Below are 20,396 nucleotides of genomic sequence, written 5' to 3'. Positions count from 1 at the left end.
ATAACATGTACAACATAATAAGTAAGAACGTGGTTCCATTAAACCAAACATATATGACGGAATGGTGGTGTATGAGAAAATGCGAACAATAGACTATATTATACTCAATGTAGTATGGTCACATTATCAAACACACAAATGACTTCCAATACAATATGTTTATATTCTTCTATGTGTTGTTGCATAAGTTCCAAAGTGGTGTCGTGTAGTTGTTGTGAGAAAAGGGAAGTGGATCCAATATGGAAATGGATGGCGAAAAATGCTTTAGGAGACCCGAGAATAAACAAATGGTTAACTATACTAGATTACAAACATTATAGTATTGTAGTTGTTGTGGCGTATACATGCATTTAACATTTTCCAGACAATAATGTGCTTAGGCGTTTGTGGAAAAATACAAAACAATCAAATGTAAAAAACTATATTAATATAGCGGTATATTAAACTAATAGGATGGACCATACATAACTTCTAAATTAATTCACAAATTGAGCTGTCCGCTGCAGTAAAAAAAGGGATATTAGTCGCAAAACTTAGTAAAACCGATAAGAAAGGCATGAGTTGAGAAAGCACAACATAGGGGTTCCATCCAATAGATCATTACGAGTATTGGTCGGGGTTGAAGTTGAGAAGGCTACACATGTGAGTGAGGCACACTGGTTCAATCATTGTGTGGCATTACATTCCAGTGGCACAACGTTGCAATTACTCTGCAAAATGTAAATCATATATGTCAACCACTTGAATAAACTGTATGCCCAATAACAGAACACATTGATAACTAATCTTAATATACCAATTACACAAAATAAACCGTAGTCTATACTATTTCAATTAGGCTTATGGTATAGACGTTATTCTACTAAATAAATTGTGCAACATATCTGAAAATATGATAAAATACTAGTAACATATAGTACTAATAGTTTTCATAATATACTATAGACAGAGCATGCACAACAAACTTCACAATCCTGCAACCAACTATTTCAACTAACATTTTCCATTTAGTAGACACAACATGCATAATACGACACAATCACGCACGCAGATTATACTAAGCATGTCTACTATATCCAATACTATAGTAAAAAAGACGCATCCATAGCTATACAAGTGACAACTAACATTTTATATTTATTATAGACAAAGCATTCACACCATTCAACACAATAATGGAAGCACAATGTATATAGATCACACTATTTTAAATTATTTTGGGTAATTATACTACGAACATCTCTCATATAATATAGTCCTATCATCACACGACATAACTGTCTCCTCAACCCCTAACCGAGAACTTTCTGTTGGAAAGAAAACACTGAAACTGACTGAATCTGAAAAAATAAAAATGTTACCAATTTAATTTTTGTCAATACATGACAAGATCGGTTCGAAACTTAGACTATATGAAATCAAACCAAATTTACCTTGATTCATTGGCTTTGGAAAAATCGCGCTGGCGTGAAATTGAAAGAACCATTGGAACCTAACTTTCAATATCCTACTTATGCCGCACGACTGAATATTTCATCGTTGGTTTCAACTTTTCGGTTTTTGAACTCAAATTTTTACGCACTTTCTTCGAATCCCTCTTCTTCGTCGCTAGCAAAAATTTGAAAAGTAAAAACAATTTTTTCAATTTCCAGAATGAAGAGAAGAAGCACGCATTCACGTTTACACGCACAGAAAATGAGTATTTTAAACACTTTCCATAGCGATATATAATACATCATAACCAAAATGGTGTTATGGGTATAAACTTAATTCCTTTTTTCTTATGTATATGCGATTCAATTTCTCTTTTAAGATTCTTATAAATGTGCTAAAACAATCCTCAGAACTAAAACTGACTATGATAATTAGATCTTAGCATCCCAATATTGTTAGTTAGTTAAATATTTTTATTTTAAAAATTCTTGAGGAAATCAAACGTAATGAACCGTCAAGCTTCTAATCATAAAACAGTAACGTATTAAGACTAATACTTCAAAGATGGCAGTGTTATTGGATGTACAACCTTATATCATGTACAACAAACACACTCTCAAGAAATATGACTTCATATAAAGATCAGTGCAGTCATCCTACATTCTTCTTAACAGTGCTATAATATGTCTGTTTAACCAATATTAAAAGTAGATGCCTCAAAAAAAATAAAAACAAACAACTTATAGATCACACATTCCACAGACAAAATCATTAATCCCAGTTTCAGGAACATTCCCTCTTGATTAGAGACAGACCATCTCACTGATATGTACTGAAAATGCCCTCTGAATCACATGGTTGTGTCTGGTTTTCTAGTCAGAGAGCAATCAGTACGCCAAACCAGCTCACTGATATGTACAGTACTGCTAATGCCATACATAGAACAAAAGCCTATTTTGTAAACGACAATACCTATACGCAAAGATAAGATACACGGCCACAATACCTATTCTGCCCTCTCTACTCTTTCATCCATGTCGCACGGAAACCTGATTTGGTTAATCACAAACATTGTCAGAATCCAAATTAATATTAGTCACTGCATGAGAAAACAATGAAGCTCAAAATCGTGTGGGATTGTTGAAACCGTGCTGTTATCCCAATTCTTATCGTTAAATCAATAAGTTGCTTCTTTCAAGAAAGCTTACCTCTTAAATAGGTTCTTCTTCACATTGTTCCAGCGTGTAAGTTTCTCTATCTTGATGTCAGCAGTTTCATTGTACTCAGCTTCGTTGTGAGTATCTTCACAGCATCCTTGGTCATCATGAACATCAGGGTCTTCCAAGATTTGTACAGCAAAGTCTTTTACATCCCAGTATTTACTAGTGGTCTTGAACTCAAAATTAAGCTCGCTGAAATTCACACCTGTTTTAGGAAGGTTTAGTGAAATGGAAGATTTCAAGAAATACAGATGCTCCTTGGATCCCAGTATTGCGGGCAGCTTGTACTTGCATGATCCACGTCCAATATCGACGCCATTCTGAACGCACCGGATGTCGCACATCAATTTATTGTCCTCATCCTCCTCACTGGCATCCTCGTCCTCCTCATCCTCACTTTCATCCTCGTCCTCATCCTCCTCACTTTCATCCTCGTCCTCATCATATTGTCTATGAAGCAGCAAAAGACAAGCTTTAAATCTGAAGAATAAAGGAAGAGGGCTCGGATACAAATTGACAGTTAGTAAACCCTCTCTTGCTCGGTGATCAAAGTCTGCAGGCAGTTCTCCACCAGGTAAGAGCGCAAACTTGTAATCCGATTCCTCGATGAGTTCTCTCGCTGCTTCGCTCAGCTTGAAACAATTAGCAAAGCTGAGACATCTTTCTGGATTGGTAAAGAAGCCATCTATACTCTCCAGCGACTCACAGTTAGATGCATCAAGGGTTGAGACGAAATGCGGAATGTGGGGCAATGAACCAAGATTCTTGCACCCTTTGAGGTTTATACCTAATGTTTGAACACTGTCCAGACCCTCACCTTGGAAATCTGTTCCCGTATTGCTCAAGTCCAAGTCCAACTCTTCGATGTTGTCAGGAAAACTATGGAACACCAGAAGGCTGTTGCAATCTTCCAAGATCAATTCAAGAAGACTGGACCAAGACCATATGGATGAAGGGACTTCTTCTATAGCAGTATTGCTCAGATTAAGAAATCTAAAGCTTGTAGATATCTCTGGAAACGTTCTCAATTGTGTGCAGGAACTGAGATCAAGTGAATGGAGAGATTGCAGGTTGACGTTGGTTGGAAGGACCTTTAACTTCTTGCAGCTAAGCATGCTCAGTTCAGTGAGACGTGAGAGATTCTGAATCGAGGGAGGAATTTCTTCTATTCCCGCATTGTGCAAATGTATCACTTCGATGGTGTCAGGAACATCTGGAAACACCTTGAAGCTTTCCGCAGTTATTGTTGAGAGCTTACGAAGACACGAAAAAGCCATGATTGATGAAGGGAATTCTTCTATCGCTGTATTACTCATATCGAATTCTGTAATGTTTCCGGAAAAATCAGGAAAGCTTCTCAACTGTGACCCCAAATGGTTTAGCTTTGAGCATCCAAAAATTAACAGTTTCTTTAACTTCTTGAGGCTCCAAATAGAGGATGGGAGTTCAACCAGACCCTGGCATATCCCGACATTCAATATCTCGAGATTAATGGCATTCCCGATGGAAGAAGGGATCACAATCAACTCGAAGCAACAAGCGAGATTCAACTCCTCGAGACTAGTGGACTTCCCAATGGAGGAGATCTCCGACAGACTTGAGCAATAACAAGCATTCAGTGTCTTAAGATTAGTGACATTAGACAGATCCGGAAGTTCTTTGAGGTAGCTGGAACTAGACAGCTCCATCAGCTTCAGACATGGGAGCGGCTGCGCATATTATAAATTAAGGCAGAAGACAAGACTGCGTTTATAAAATGAAATGCAAAGAACTTTAATTCAATGGTAAAGCACGCATAAAACTACTTACAATAGGTCCTTCCCACAGCTTTTCAAGCTTGCTGTGCTTCATCATAAGTTTGACAAGGCGCCGTGGTTGAAACTCACGAGGAAAACATGTAAGCGGAAACTGATCCCATTCAAGAAATCTAAGTTTACTAGCTCTAAACTTCAGACCCTGGGGTAAGAGAAGTTTGGTGTTTTCATACAAACCCCGTTTCCGGAATCTTAAGAACTGGAGCCTAGACATCCCTTCAAAGGCTCGCTCGTCAATGATTAAGTTTCCCCTGACTTCCGATAAGTCAAAATCTATTCCTCTAATAGTTTCAGTGCCCTGAATGAACTTAAATTAGCTACAAATGATCGAAAAAAATAGTAACAAAAAAAGACTGGATACAGTTTATCTCAAAACTTACAGCATTTTCCTCGAGTACATCACAAATGTCCTGAGCATCCACCAAGAACTGACGTTTCCCAGGATTATCAGACTGTTTACGGACAATATCTTTAGCCAATTGCTCAAGCAAATTATGCACCGCCAACCGTCCCCATTTGCGTAAAGATATGAAACATTTATCGAACAACACATGGAGCCCGTGGTTGACGTTCAAACGACTCTCCGCAAGACACTCCACCACGTCAGTAATCCATTCACCTTTGAGAAAACATGCTATATGAAGAAACAATTCTTGATCTTCCTTGCATAAAGCATCATAGCTGAACCTTAATACTTTCTCAATATCCCCATCAAGACTCGTCCTAAGTCGAGGCAATGCATGTATCCACTGATCTTTGGACATTCCTCGCAGATAAGCGCCAAAAACACGTAGACCCAAAGGAAGACGGCCGGCGAGCCGTGTAACTTCTATGGCCATGTCCTCAAACCCTAATGAAGGTGAATTTTGACGAAAAGCAGACAGACAGAGAATTTCAAGAGCTTCAGATGTAGATGGAAAACCCACTTGGTAAATATGGTTGATCTCATGTGCTACCAAAAGCTTTTTATCCTTTGTCGTGATGATAATCCTACTTTGAGGCCCAAACCAGCAAGTTTTGTCAGTCATAGCTTCTAGCTGCTTTAAGTCATCCACATCATCAAGAACGACAAGCACCTTCTTGTTCTTCAGCCTTGCCTTTGCCACACCCAGATGACCTATTTTTAGATCTTTCTGATTTAAAGTCTTAGACAAAAGTTGTTCTTGTAAATGCAACATGAAGGCGTGCTCGTCTCGATAGTTTAGCTCAAACTTTCCTTTGATACTCTCAATAAAAGCAGCATGTGTAAACTTACTAGAGAGCTGTCTATATAAAGCTCTGGCGATGGTCGTCTTACCAATTCCAGCAGGGCCCCAGATACCAACCATCCGAACTTCAGCTGATTCTAAGGACAACAATGACTCTATCTCTCCGATATGAATATCAATCCCAACCAAGCTGTTGGAATCATTTGATGTTGTATAATCATTGAGCTTGTTCGAAACATCAATAACAATTCTTTCAATCATGGCTGCATCATCATCACTAAAAGAGAAAGAGATGAATACATCTGTCAAATAGTCAGAAAATAAATGACAAGTAAATCAAAAATATATCAACAGAACAATGAAAATTTTACATGATAATGCCCAATTTCTTCCCCAGATCTAAACAAACTTAACTCATAAACTATAATTAATGATCCTATCTCACTCCCTCGCTATAGTGTTTACCAGATATATACACTCAGATGTGTAAAAGAGATTAGGACCAGTCATTCAAGTGGAAAGCGAAAGGACTTACAAGTTACTTGTATGGTAACCAGCGAGTTGAGCCACAATCTGCAAAGCTTTCCTCCATCTCTCAATTTCCTCCGTTGTCTTCTCTGCACAAGTTTTCTCAAAGACAGCTCCGAAGTCTCCCTTCTGCTTTTTCACGTCAGATGGATCCACTTCATAGAAAATCACCTCCACCGTCTGCTTATCTTCATCCCTGCACTTCATGATCTCCGCCAACTCGTTCAGACACCATGTTGATGAAGCGTAGTTCTTCGAGATCAAGACAACTGCAATTAACGATCCTCTTATAGCTTCTGTGAGCTCGGGACCAATCAACTTGCTCCTCTCTATGTCATTGTCTATGAAGACGTCGATTCCTTTCTCCCTGAACTCCTTCAGTAAGTAGCTGAGAAAGCCTCTACGGACATCTGGCCCGTGGAAGCTAGGAAAGACATGGTGTTCACAAAGGCGAGGCAAAGCAGAAAGAGCCATCAGACGAGCAGATCTGAAAATGTCTTTCAGAAAAACCAATCTGCGAAATGAAAAAAAAGGATTGGCATGGACACAAATGTATTATCAGCGTAGTAAGAAGGAAAGCATGAGATGTCCAACCAAGTCTTTAATTACCAATCAGGAAGATTCCTGGAAGGAGCTGTAGACTAAGACAAGTGGGGACACAAAGTCCATAAATGATGACTTTACCGTAGGATGAGAAAGCCACAAACTTTAACTGAAAAAGTTGATGTCCCCAGTCAAGTCTAGGCTCCACCATCGTTTGTAAGTTTCTAAGAAGCCAAGAACCTTTATTATCTTGAGACTGGGCCACTTCTTATCTTCACAGACACACATCCAATGTAGAGTTTCAATATAATTTGTCATTTAACACTCAGTTGAGAAAGAAGCAGCTAGGAAAAAAAAAGAAAAGTAGGCAAGTAATCAAATCAAAGTCTCCATCAAAATCTAATTCCACAGATTAATTATGCAGTTTCATGGCAAAGAGATCAATACCTCATAATACACATCTTCATCGTGTAAAATGAACCTCGTTATGCGTTGTAAACAGCAACCCGGTGGAGTTTCATACTGATGATGCGATTTTTTCTCATCTATAAAACATGAATCTACAAAAAAAAAAAAATCAAATCGGTCAGTTTTTTGAGATTCAGATCATTTGAAGAATAAAAATCACACAACACTCGATCGGAGGCTAACGAATACTCACCAGTCACCACTGTGGTTCGCAGGGATCCTTTCCGCGGCCACGATTTGGAGGATTCCGATATTGTCGACGACATGACGGCAGCGGATCGATGGCCGGAGATGGTATCGACGTGAGAAGGAGGTGTTTACGGAGATTTTGAATTTAGATTTAATTTTGGGTGTTTTGTAAATTTGCTAATAAAGTAAGGGCATTTTGACATTTTTGCGTATTCCGGAAGCTGAAACTAAAGACGAATGCTTGTTGGATCCAAAACGTGAAGTGTGATGGGCCTTGGGCCTGCTTTAGTTAAGTCTTCTATTATTACTGCTAAACCTATTTACAAGGTATATTGTACCAGAGAGTCAGAGACACTAATGTATTTGCTTATGGAACAGATCAATCAAACAATAGTGTGATGGATCCTTGTTGGATCTAAAAATGTGATGTATGATGGGCCAATTGGGCCTGCTTTAGTTAATTCTTCTATTTATTACTGCTAAACCAAATTACAGTGTACATGTAAATCGTATTTGCTTATGGAACGGATCAATCAAACAATGTTGTTTCTCTATTTCTCATCGTCTAGAAGAAACAGGCTATCAGATACTGAAATTGCTTTCAAATTCTTTCGTGTAATCAAATTTTCAAAAGTTGGAGAAGGCGAAATCATCTTATAAAGATAACAATCACCCGGTTATACCGTTCCATATACATTTTATCATTCTAAAGAGACCTGATAATACTACTTTAGCATTCAAGTTTCAACAAGTTTCAGTACTTTTTTTTTTTCATTTCAAAAAACCATGAAGCTTATGTTCCATGAATAAAAACTCTACAACACAAACAAAAAAACATGATGAACAAAACAAAATTGGTTGAATTCTTCCAACATTTCTAAACAAAATCATCATTAAACTCGAAAAACACATAGCTTAATTGAGTAGCGTGACAAAATGCAACTACTTGTCAGACACTATAGCAGAGTGATTCGATGTCCAAAAGTAAATATCATCAACCTAAGTTTCACTCTTACGCAGACCATTTCACCAATACCCAATCATTTAAGCGACCAATCAATTAACAAAAATAAAATAGTAATCGGAGTAAAGACATTAAACGAGCAGACATTGTAAAAAAAACAAAAGTTCTTTGGCAAATTAACCATTATCCAATAACAATTGAAAAAAAAAACGCAAATGAGAGTCTAACGTCTCATTTTGAGCAATGAACAAACCAGATTTTGATTAACGGTAACTCTTCTGGAAACGAGAACGAGCACCACGCCCACCAAACTTCTTCGGCTCGCACCTCCTCGGATCCGCAACGAGAAGAGTCCTATCGTACCTTATCAAGATATCCTTGACCTCCTTCTTCGACTGCTCGTCAACGTACTTCTGGTAGAAAGCAACTAACGCCTTGGCGATGCTCTGACGAATCGCGTAGACCTGTGAAGTGTGACCACCACCGTTAACACGGATCCTCATGTCGACACCCGCGAAACGGTGCTTCCCTAGGAGAAGGACCGGCTCGTAGATCTTGAACCGGAGGATCTCGGGCTGGAAGAGCTCGATCGGGGAACCGTTGAGCTTGATCATACCGCACCCGGGCTTGCAGTGGGTGACGGCGACGGCGGTCTTCTTCCTCCCGAAGCATTGCACGGATTGTTTAGCTGGTTTCGTCGCCATGGCTAGGGTTTTATGATTCGGTGGTCACTTGCAGCAGCCGAAGTGATAAATGAGAAGAAGAGAAAACCCTAATGAAAGGTCTCCGTAACAAGCGTAAAGCTTTTTATACAAGGGAGATGTGATAATGGGCTTAGTTAAGTTTTCTAGGCCCATTAAATCTAAGGTAACTATGGGCTAATTATATGATTTAGGGCCTAGGTAAGATAAACCGGGTGGCTTTCAGCTTCATTCAGCTGGGTTACTTAAACCGGGTGGTGGCTAGGGTTTATGATTTTGGGTTCATGCAGCAAATTCAATACCGTTAGAGATTGCACTTAAGTTTGGAGTTGAAGCTAAGTTATGTCTGAGATTTATCACATTGACAGGACAAACATATATTATACAATGATACAACAGACAGATTTCATTGTATATAATAAAATGAGTTTTGGACCTCTGATGTTTTAACAATCTTTCTGCTACTAATTAATACTCTTCGGTTTCTTTTTAATTTACTAGTAGTGCGTTCTAATCTATCGAATATACTAACATTCCTTGTTAACCTCTAAGGCTACAAGGCTTAAACCAATCTTAATAACATTCGACGCTCGCATATTTGTGCTTAAATGCTGTTTAGTTGCCATTTTCAACAACAATTATTAGCTACCACTCGAATTAATGTAACGAATATATCACAAATAATATAGAGAAATTGAACAATATGTATGCCATTATTAGACAAATGCTTTTATCTGTTCATTGTTACATTTTCACGAAACTATATATAACATATACAATATATTTAAAATATGTTCTTGAAGCCTGTTATATTATACTAGTATTTGGTTTATTTTAGTGAGAACAAAAAATGGATAAATATATAGTCGCGCGTCATTATCCTTCGTCTTTTAGCTGCTCGATGAGCAAGTAGATATTCTCAAATGTTATGGGCTTGGCCAAGCAGTGGTCAGCTCCAGCTTCCATAAATACACTATTCTCGTCCTCATGTGACGTCAGTCCCACGATCATTGACGTCACCCCTAGGTCTCTTAGCTCCTTGGTTGCCTAACCAGTGAGAAAAAAACGACTCTATCATACTAGTGAATGATCAAGCCGGCCATTAAAGTTTCTTTTCAATATAATTGGTTAAAACTACTTCGTAAATTAATAGATTAGTATGTGCTTTGGTTCATAATGTTCTTGATTCAATGGTCGAAACTTGGAAGGATGAAACTTAACTGAACTATTTGCACAACATTATACGTGTTTAACGTGTTAACACTGGGAGTTTGAACTGACTTTCAAATTCCATATACATATTTTAACAAATGTTTAAAAATTGCTAGACATTAATTAATCATTTTTAAAGAATTATTTTTTGTATGAGTTATAAACGCCAATTAGATTTTAGACCATTTAAAAAAAATATTATAACTGATTTATCGTCTAGACGAGTGCATAGACGTCCGCTTATACCAAATTTCAGAACATTGATTTTGACTGCGTCAATTCATTTGAATTTGGTTATTGTTGGTCGGTTAGTTAACTAAAATTGACTATAACGCGGTACGTACCGAAACTCAATCCATCACAGGCATTTCATTATCCATGAGGATAAGGTTGAAGGTTTGGCCATCGCGGTAGAGGTTCACTGCCTCCTCACCATTTTCCGCCATGTAATTAAGGAAATGCTCCACGCATTTGGATGAATCCCATGTACAGTGAACGGCACGATCGATCATCATCAACGACCAAAACGCATAGTTTCTTAAATGTCTTCTTCACGACTTGTCCTGCCGGTACTTCTTCTTCTTCCTCCTTTGATTTACTACTGCAACAACACTTCACAACAATAACCGACAAAATTAACAAAAGCTGGTCATGTTTGTCTTGAATATATGCTATATATTGTATCGAATTATATAGAAACGGTATAAACAAGAGCATGCGTGTGTTTTTTTTTAAGAGAGAGAACAAGAGTATGTGTGTTTCGTGAGTGTTAGGGCATAATTAACACTAGTACCGATGGGGTCCTTAATTTTTTTTTTTTTTTTTTTTGTACGATTAAAAAAATAAAATTAAAAATGAACCAATCGCGGACCGCCGCGTGGCAGTTGGATCCGCGAACAGTGAAAATAACCGACTCTTGCTACTGCGCTTGCGCTTGTTTCCGCTGATTTTGTGTGTGCTTTAATATATATACGTATTAAATATACATGATTCAATCAACTAGACAGCAACGTCCCTAGACTCTTGCGTTAAACTGATGATGGACAATATAGACAATATATAATCAAGATGCACAGGAAGAAGACCGAGAAAATATGTACATATATACTTTAACCGAAGAAATTTCGCCAGGACATAATACACACTAGAATACATCGTTTGACTAGGATATAATTGTTTAATCAACTGTACTTACAAACATTTGAAGATATGTTACGTGCCAAATCTCTGTGCTATATAGTTAAGTAAATAATATATATACGAGAGAAGTATATGAAAGTCATGAACATAATATTTATACATACGGTGGAAAATAATTAATTCATCTAGATTATAATCTTTATTCTATTTTTCCCTTTTATCTATGAGGAAAATAATCTAAAAATTATTATCAACTATTTAAGGGATAAATCCTCCAAGCGTGATATCTTTTATTTGGCATTTCATATATTATCAAACAATTATTAATATATAATGTAAAATAAATATTAAGATATATATATATATATATATATATATATTTATATTGACCAAATGATACATATATCTACTGTTATTGTAATTTTCATTTTTGATACTAGTAATCTATATTTAAAATTCATTTCTACTAGTCCTACTTTAAAAGTTTAATTTCTTGACATTCCCTCCCAAAAAACAATGACTTCGTTACTGCATATATTATACTAGCTTTTCTACAACACACAACCTCAGTCATTTTGTTTGTCTGAAATTAAAATCTCAGAAGATATGGTATATAGGAAATGTTCGGACGATCTAATCGACGATCTAAAGTATGTAAAGGAAACAGCAGAGCTCAACAGTAGGCCTACTCAACAGTTAGATCCTATGTTTTTCGGTTCAAGCTCTCGAGCATTCAAGCATTGCCGAATCAAACCAATACGCCCTAAAAGTAATATAAAATATTGGTTAGCCTAAATATAGCAAATATGAACTTTCCTGAGATATATTAGATGCTTTGAAAAGTGAATTCATATTACATTAAACACAAAACAAGTTAACAACTCAAAAAGGTAGAATATAATCCCACTTTAGACACTGACACATAACCTAAGCTTGTTAGATTTCGACTCACGAGTTTTAGCTGCAAAAGGATACAAGTAAACTTTAGAGAACAGAGAGAAAAGAAAAGAATCTGTAAATTCATTCTACTGTTTTTAAAAAGCTAGAATTGTCAAATGCAAAAAAAGAGAGAGTAGATTTATTCGAATTTTAGTTATCTGATTGATATCCGAACAGCCGTCAAAATAATTATTACAAATACAATTGAACGTCTACCATCCAATGCGTAATCAAATCTAGCTAAGATGATATAAGCCGCTGAAATCAGAATTTACTCGTTTCTGCATAAACTTATCAATTTCAAAGTAAGATATGCTGTGTCTTCTTTATGACATATAATGTTGGAGAAAATAATATGAAGTACAGCGGATAACAAAAAGTATTATTTGACCTAAAAAAAACAAAAAGTATTATATCTAATAACGTTTATGTGTCTTGTATATGTAATTAGGACTGAGGGATATGAAATTTATAGGTCATTTATCAATTTACATACAAAAACAAAATAAAATCTAAAAGTTAAGCACTTCTGGAAAATAATATAAAGGAAACATAAATGTACAAACCAGCTAGATTCGCGAGATATCATTTTCTAAAACATAAGCCAGTCACTAATATATATTTTTTTCTCTCACTAATATATAGTTCAATTAACGTTATAATTATATATTCAACTAACATCAGCTACACTACATACATCATCTTAGATATCATAGTTATTTAAATTAAACTGGATCAGTTATATATATATATATATAGAGAGAGATATATATGTATTCAGTTAATGGTCGAAGTATCTATTTATTTAGTAAAATGAAAATTGTATATATATTTACTTTTTTTCTAGTAGAGGAAACCCTTATTTAAATATTTTATAAGCTTAAAGCAACAACTTACATGATTATATATCACGGACGATAAAGAACCCTAAATTCTAAAACACACACATGCAAGTATCTATGCATACATACACACTTAGACGTTATTATGTGTGTTTCCATAATATAAAATATATATCCATCAAGCATCCATGAGTTGGTTAATGAGAGGGATGATCTTGTCCTTGGTTAACGGTTTTGCCAAGCAATGGTTAAGTCCAGCTTCCATGAAAGCCCTGCGCTCCTCTTCATTGTCAGCCAGTGAAGTCACCCCAACAATCATTGACTTCACTTCCATTTCTCTTAGCTTCTTAGTTGTCTAAATAAAACCAACAAATTAAAGAACATAAGAAAGTGACAAGTATATTAACCATGAGGTTAATTAAATAATATGTTTATTTCCAAAAACTTAGTTTATTTCCAAAAACTAAGATTGTTAATTAATTGTACCGAAACACCATCCCTCTCGGGCATTTCTTTATCCATTAGGATAAGGTCAAAAGATGAGCCGCCGTCACGGTGGATGATTACTGCCTCCTCACCGTTATTCGCTGTCTGTGAAATACCCCCAATCGCTTTGATGATCTTCTCATGAATTATAAGGTTTAGTGGATCATCATCGACGATCAACACGTTTAGTTTCTTCTTTATTTTCTCGATATCTCCCATGGATTTTGTTGCCATCTTCGATTCTGTCTTAGAACAATCTTCACACAAAAGAAGCTAATTAAATAAATGAAACATGCGGTGTGGAAATTAACTTACAAGTGTTCGCATGCATGTGATTATCATTTGAACAAAAAAGAAAATTATAATTATCTTCTTGCATGCATGGTTCCGTGTTTGTATATAATTGTTTGTATATGCATACGTATTACATATGTAATCTAAAAAAGGTTAGAAGTGGCTTACAATTTGGATTCTAAAGAAGATTGTGAATTGTGTTCTAGGAACTTAGACATTGATCGAAATTTATAGTTGGAAAAGGTGCAAAAGCATATTTTCACGTCACTAAGAAAAGCATCTTTTACAGAATTTTGCTGGAATGTAATCTGCATTTTTGCAACTGAGTTGTTTTAACAAACTAATATGAGAACAATAAAATCAAAATGGGGAACAAATATTAAGAATACTTAAGAAATCACATGTGAAAATATCTTTAATTAATTTATCTAGATCATAACCAGATTCTATATTTGTTCTTTGTACGTATTAATTCTTTCTTATTGTTAATAAAGAAACTAATATAAGAATTTTATTTAAAACTTTTCGGCATAAGAATTGTAATAAAGGTTATATACTTTTCATTATTTAGTTTGTTGGGTTAAAGGTCTTGCTGAACGGTGAACAAGATCTTTATCAAATCTATGCTAAGATATAAAAGTAAAGATTCTCATGGATCGTTGAAGGTATGCTTAAGCAGATTAAGCATAGAACTTAATGCGTCAACATCAGTGTTCCTAAGCTGAGTTTGTAATGGCTTCTTAGAGCATTAATTAACTCGGACTCTTAATCTGGGGTTATTAACTTATGATTTTACTTTTTTTTTGTTTTTACACTTCTCGGCTAAAAATCGGTTTTTATATCTCTTATTTAAGAAACGGTTCTTAACTCTTTTTAGTTAAATTTTAAGAGGCGGTTCTTAACTTTTCTTAATTAAAAGCTAAGAAACGGTTCTTACCTTTTCTTAGTTAAAAGCTAAGAAACGGTTCTTAGCCAACCCCACTTTAAGAGTCCGGGTTAATCATGGCCGAGTTAATCATGGCCAGGACGAATATTTTGCTATTAATTTCGTATGAAACTTTTTGTACGTACAATCGTGGAAAATAAAAAATAAAAATATAGGAATTATTTTATTATGAAAATTGTCTTGTACAATCGTGGAAGATAATCCATGCTTGAGATATTTAAAAAATTTATGCTTCGTATTATTAGTTGTCTATTATTTCAACATTTTTAAACAAGTCTACACATGTTTTTTGTGAATGCTTGCATATTTTGAAGGAATTTTTAGCCAAAAATAAAAGTTTGAAAATAATCGATGAGATATGGTATTTAATATTTGTTTTGTTTTATTTAATGCAAAGCTGGACTTCTGCTCACGTTTTACACGAAATCTACGAAGCCAATACTTTTTTTTTTGCTAAATTTTGGCCGAAGCCAATACTTTCTTCTAAAGAAAAAAAAATATGGAAAGTTTTTTCGAAGTTTTTCGTATATTGATGACAGTGGTCGAAATGTAACATTAATAAATTCAACGTTAAGCTCAATTGTTGCGGCTCTTTTACCAAAAAGACAAATTATGGCTCTTAGATCATTTCTAATGTATTTTATTTATTTTTATTTTTAAAATAGATAAATTTTATTATAGATATGAATTTTGCTCTCATATATTTTTTTTAAAATATAAATTTTTAAATATAGAATAAAATATAAAAAAATGCTATTTTTTCTTTTATAAATAGAAAAAAAAATAGTAATCTCTATTTTAGAGATAAAAATAAAGATGAGTTGAAGTGATTACACATTGATTATCTCCCGTTTAGCGTTCATGCATAGATTATACGGAAAAATCAAATTTATCCTACCAAATATGCTTTCATAAATTCCGTCTTGACCAAAACCCGATCGAATCAAAGATTATATTCAGTGAGGGGGGGGGGGGCTAAGGCTAATTTTCAAAAACATGGTTTTTCACCAAAAAAAAAATTTACACAAGTTAATGAAATTGTAAATACACTAAAGATGTCTATTAAAAATGAATCTACTAAGAAGAACCAAACTTAAATGTAAAGAACATAATATATGAACAATCGAGCTCTCTCATTTCTCAAAAAGAAAAAAAAAACAATCGAGCTCGCTATAAATATATGTATACACTCATGAACTATTAATGTGTCTTGAAAACATGGGGCCCTAAATATTGGTGTCTTGAAAACATGGGGCCCTAAATATTGATTAAAAGGTGGGGGCCTGAGGCTGTTGTCTTTGCAACAAAGGGGTAAGCACGGCTTTGATTATATTATACTCCCTTTGTTTTAATATTGATGATCTTTTAGAAAGATTATTTTGTTTCAATTAACATAAAATTTTGAGATTTTAAGGTTAACTTTAACTTTATTGGAAACTGTTCAATCAATTAGATTTTACTGTTTTTTTTATAATTGGTTAACAGATTTTAAAATTATATCTTTAAAATAATTTTTTTAGAAAAATGTAGTTTTCTTAATCTTTGTGAACTAAAGCAAAACATCTATTATGAAACAATGGGAGTATACTTTATCTGTATGTGTCAACTCTAACCCGTGTTGTGCCTTGAAAATAATCGCTCCATTGTGATATATACAGTGTAATAGAGATTACAATTGATATATGTCAGTGGAATTTTATTCTCTGCTGTGGCAACAATAGCTCCAAGATCCCGACCAAGTTCCATTCGGCATACTCTTAGCCTTGTTTCCTTCAACACATGTACTATTATTTGCATTCATTTTCTATTATTGTTTTTTCCTACCAATGATTCGTGGAAGAGAAATATGTTTATGAATAATGTGAATTCTTTTTTTTAAATATTATTTTCTCCAGTGTTCGGCAATTTATTTATTATTGAAGTAGGATATAAGTCAAATAAGTTTTACAAGTGTTGCATTCTATATATTTTATAAGACAATAATGTGTGTATTGGTTTCTATAATGATTTAAAACAACGTGGCATATGTTTTAAGTATTCTCAAAGCAAATTTATCAGATTGTGATGAATGTTTAAATGAGTATAATAATACATGGATATTAATTAAATAAATAAAAGTAAGCATTTCAGAATTGTTAAAGTAAAGCTATATACAAAAATCACAGTAAAAGTTACCATTACAATTTGGATAAATGCAGATTAGCACGATAGTTCTGTTCCTAATAATTCATAAGATATCCCAAATTACTCATTAGAAGAATATAGGAATAGGATGGCAGACTCAGTTGCAAAAAAAAAGTATGCAGGATGGAGAGACTCACTAGATAAATAAAATCAACCTATTTGTAGAAATAACAATCCATAACCAGAAGCCCATTGGGTCCAGTACGAACAAGGTCTATATTACTAATGTATTTGCATACAAGTTTGTTATCTTTTTTTTTTTTTTTTTCCGTAACATTGTTACCTTCTATATATCAAAAGAGAAACATTAAACTTTTGAACCATCACACGTGTCATTACGAGAATCAATTTCAAAATCCTTAGAAAAAAAAGTTAGTCCACCTAAACATATAATATGTTTTTCATTAAACTAATCATATAATTAATTATTAATATAAAAATATTATTTATTATTTCTTTAAATAAAACAAACAGAATTACCTAATCTCATCAAAATATATGTGATAATTAATGATTTCAAATAATAAAAATTTGATAAAAATTTATACATCATCTATCATTTTTGTTTTATATTAATATTATTAAAATAAATTAGACAATCAAATTAACCAATTAATAAAAAAATGATTTTTTTATATATGTTATATTTTGAAATTTTAAAAACGAATATAAATTAATAAACTTTTAAGAAATCTTACTTTGAAAATTTGTGATCAATAATTTAATTTTTATATATTAAAAGATACAAATGTTCATAAAATTATATGAGTAAGATGTTTTATTTAATAAATATTAGATTAAATATATATATATATATATCATATATATTAAAAGAAAAACATTACAACATTTGAACCATGACACACGTCATCACGAGAATCAGTTTCAAAATTCTTAGAAAAATAAGCTGGTCTATCTAAACATATAGTATATTTTTCATTAACCTAAACATATAATTAATTATTAATATAAAAATATTCTTCATTATTTCTTTAAATCGAACATACGGAATTACCTAATCTAATCAAAATATATATGATAACTAATAATTTTAAATAATAAATATTTGATAATAATTTATACATCATCTATCATTTTGTTATATTATTATTATTTAAATAAATTAGACAATTAATTAACCAAAAGAATAAAAATTGATTTTTATATATATGTTATATTTTTAATTTTTTAAAACGAATATAAATTAATAAACTTTAAAATATCCCACTTTTAAAAGTTGTGATCAATGGTTTAATTTTTATTTATAACAAGATAGAAATATTCATAAAATTATAACAAAATATATATGTTTATTTATATTAATATCGTTTAAATTAAATTATATATTATACAAAATGTATAAATATTTAAATTTCAAAAGTTTTATTGAACAAATACTAAGAATTTAATATTTTGGTTTCAAATTTTTCATTAAATTTGTAAAAATGATTACAAATTAGTAAAAAATATTGAAAGTTTCATATTGAAAATTTTGTTATCAAAGTTTCAATTTTTTTTTGTTATAAAAATACAAATGATCATAAAATTATGTGAATAGAAATTGTTTATTTAATAAATAGTCATATTAATAAAATATACTATACATCGATGTTGATATCAATTTAAATTTAATTATAAACAATATAAATGATAAAAAAAATATTATTTTGATTTATTTACCATAAAATAATTTTAGACAACAATGATTATTTTGATTTATATGTCAGAATCAATTTAGTTTTATATATAATAGTCACAGACCTCTCACTAATTTAATATAAGTATAAAAACACGAATAAATAATAATACATAAAATAATATCTATATACAATATTCATTCCGCGCAAGGCACAGATATTAATCTAGTTGTTACGAAAGAGAGATGTAAATTTTAAAATTGGCATCTGAGATAATCGATTAGGTGGTCTATCAAAATTCAAATAAATTTCAATAGTGAAAGAATATAAAAATATATTTTATAATACATAATGGACATAAAAAGTTCACCCACTTCACCAACTAGAAATCTTATTATTATTCACATTTCAGTGTCTGCGAAATGCCTCAATAGACTTGTTTAGAACATGATTAATCGAGGGTTCTTAGGGTGAGGTTCTTATTTAAGAACCGGTTCTTAGTTTTTTTAGTTAAAAACTAAGAGACGGTTTCATATATTCCGCTAATAGCAACATTAATCCTAAGAGCCCAATTGGGTATCTTAATATTTTTTTAGTAATTAATGGTTGTTAAGAAATTGTAGTTAAGATACTCTTAGTTTTTGAGGTGCAATGGTAGGTTCTTAATTTAGGGTTCTTAAAGAAAAAATTTAATTAAACATAAAATTTATTTATTAAATAAAACATATTAAAAGATAAAATTTTAAACATAAATTAAAAAAACATTAAAACAAAGATTATTAAAACAAACGAGAATAATTTAAGAGAAACATTTGAGCTCAGCTGTTGTCTTCATCACGTCCAAAATTTACGCCAGAGATGTTCAACCAAATCAGCTTTCAGTTGTTGATGCATTTGTCTATCACTAATTCTTGTTCGAACACCCATCATATTGGCGATATTTGTCGGGATATCTGTAGAATACGTTAGATCCACATGTGAACTTCCGTTGTCTTCCCCTTGTTGGAACTCTAAAACATCATATTGCGTGTATCCATCTCGTTCGTCTTCTACTATCATATTATGGAGTATGATACATGCTCTCATAATCTTCCCAATTTTAACTTTATCCCAAAAAAATGCTGGATTTTTAAAGATGGAAAAGCGAGCTTGTAAGACTCCAAAAGCACGCTCGACATCTTTTCGGACAACTTCTTGATGTTGAGAAAATAAAACTGCTTTCGGCCCTTGTGGTATTGAAATAGATTGGATAAAAGTTGCCCATTTCGGATAAATACCATCGGTGAGATAGTAAGTCAAATGATACTCTCTTCCATTTACAGAATAAGTGACTTGTGGAGCTTGACCATTTATTATATCATCAAAAATAGGTGAGCGATCAAGAACATTGATATCATTTAATGTACTTGGAGGTCCAAAAAATGCATGCCATATCCATAGATCATACGAAGCAACCGCCTCTAAAACGATTGTGGGTTTTCCCGAACCACGTGAATATTGACCTGTCCATGCGGTAGGACAATTCTTCCACTCCCAATGCATACAGTCGATGCTTCCTATCATCCCGGAAAATCCACGTTGCTAATAAATATATTATTCCGTCCACAAAATTTTCCAAACATGACCGAGTAGTAGTTTCACCGAGCC

General features: G+C 33.2%; 3 protein-coding genes across 6 annotated transcripts; all 3 read right to left on the bottom strand.

Moving 5' to 3' along the window:
• Positions 1 to 1,974: 1,974 nt before the first annotated feature.
• On the bottom strand, positions 1,975 to 7,502 carry LOC106293101 (disease resistance protein TAO1-like). Of its 4 annotated transcripts, XM_013728773.1 has the most exons (8): positions 7,409 to 7,502; positions 7,195 to 7,307; positions 6,212 to 6,718; positions 4,849 to 5,953; positions 4,464 to 4,766; positions 2,860 to 4,363; positions 2,643 to 2,772; positions 1,975 to 2,483 (listed from the first exon to the last, which is right to left on the bottom strand). In XM_013728773.1, exons 2-8 carry the CDS (start codon positions 7,212 to 7,214, stop codon positions 2,441 to 2,443), a joined length of 3,612 nt encoding a protein of 1,203 aa, XP_013584227.1. In that variant the 5' UTR covers positions 7,215 to 7,307; positions 7,409 to 7,502; the 3' UTR covers positions 1,975 to 2,440. The 4 variants fall into 4 exon arrangements, with proteins under 4 accessions (XP_013584227.1, XP_013584224.1, XP_013584225.1 ...); XM_013728770.1 differs by having other exon boundaries at positions 2,643 to 4,363; XM_013728771.1 differs by having other exon boundaries at positions 2,643 to 4,363; positions 7,195 to 7,437.
• Positions 7,503 to 8,444: 942 nt separating this feature from the next.
• LOC106292662 (40S ribosomal protein S16-3-like) lies at positions 8,445 to 9,139 on the bottom strand. Its single transcript, XM_013728296.1, has one exon. The coding sequence runs from the start codon at positions 9,070 to 9,072 to the stop codon at positions 8,632 to 8,634; it is 441 nt and encodes a 146-aa protein (XP_013583750.1). The 5' UTR covers positions 9,073 to 9,139; the 3' UTR covers positions 8,445 to 8,631.
• A 4,123-nt stretch (positions 9,140 to 13,262) lies between these two features.
• Positions 13,263 to 14,173, bottom strand: LOC106294222 (two-component response regulator ARR22-like). The gene is made up of 3 exons (XM_013729796.1): positions 14,151 to 14,173; positions 13,689 to 13,945; positions 13,263 to 13,557 (listed from the first exon to the last, which is right to left on the bottom strand). Exons 2-3 carry the CDS (start codon positions 13,920 to 13,922, stop codon positions 13,381 to 13,383), a joined length of 411 nt encoding a protein of 136 aa, XP_013585250.1. The 5' UTR covers positions 13,923 to 13,945; positions 14,151 to 14,173; the 3' UTR covers positions 13,263 to 13,380.
• Between the last annotated feature and the right edge of the window lie 6,223 nt (positions 14,174 to 20,396).

Source organism: Brassica oleracea, chromosome C5, assembly GCF_000695525.1.
Source record: "Brassica oleracea var. oleracea cultivar TO1000 chromosome C5, BOL, whole genome shotgun sequence".
NCBI lineage: Eukaryota > Viridiplantae > Streptophyta > Magnoliopsida > Brassicales > Brassicaceae > Brassica > Brassica oleracea.
The sequence above is the reverse complement of the archived record's forward strand: the minus strand, read 5'-3'. Positions and strand labels throughout refer to the sequence as shown.

What these genes read in the sequence shown, in the direction of transcription:
- LOC106293101 (XM_013728770.1), bottom strand. Translation starts at nt 7,214, where the DNA reads ATGAAGATGTGTATTATGAG. An exon ending in ATGTACTCGAGGAAAATGCT is followed by an intron (nt 4,767 to 4,848) that starts GTAAGTTTTGAG and finishes AAGTTCATTCAG; the next exon opens with GGCACTGAAACTATTAGAGG. An exon ending in AGCTGTGGGAAGGACCTATT is followed by an intron (nt 4,364 to 4,463) that starts GTAAGTAGTTTT and finishes TAATATGCGCAG; the next exon opens with CCGCTCCCATGTCTGAAGCT.
- LOC106294222 (XM_013729796.1), bottom strand. Translation starts at nt 13,922, where the DNA reads ATGGCAACAAAATCCATGGGAGATATCGAGAAAATAAAGAAGAAACTA. An exon ending in CCGAGAGGGATGGTGTTTCG is followed by an intron (nt 13,558 to 13,688) that starts GTACAATTAATT and finishes GGTTTTATTTAG; the next exon opens with ACAACTAAGAAGCTAAGAGA.
- LOC106292662 (XM_013728296.1), bottom strand. Translation starts at nt 9,072, where the DNA reads ATGGCGACGAAACCAGCTAAACAATCCGTGCAATGCTTCGGGAGGAAG.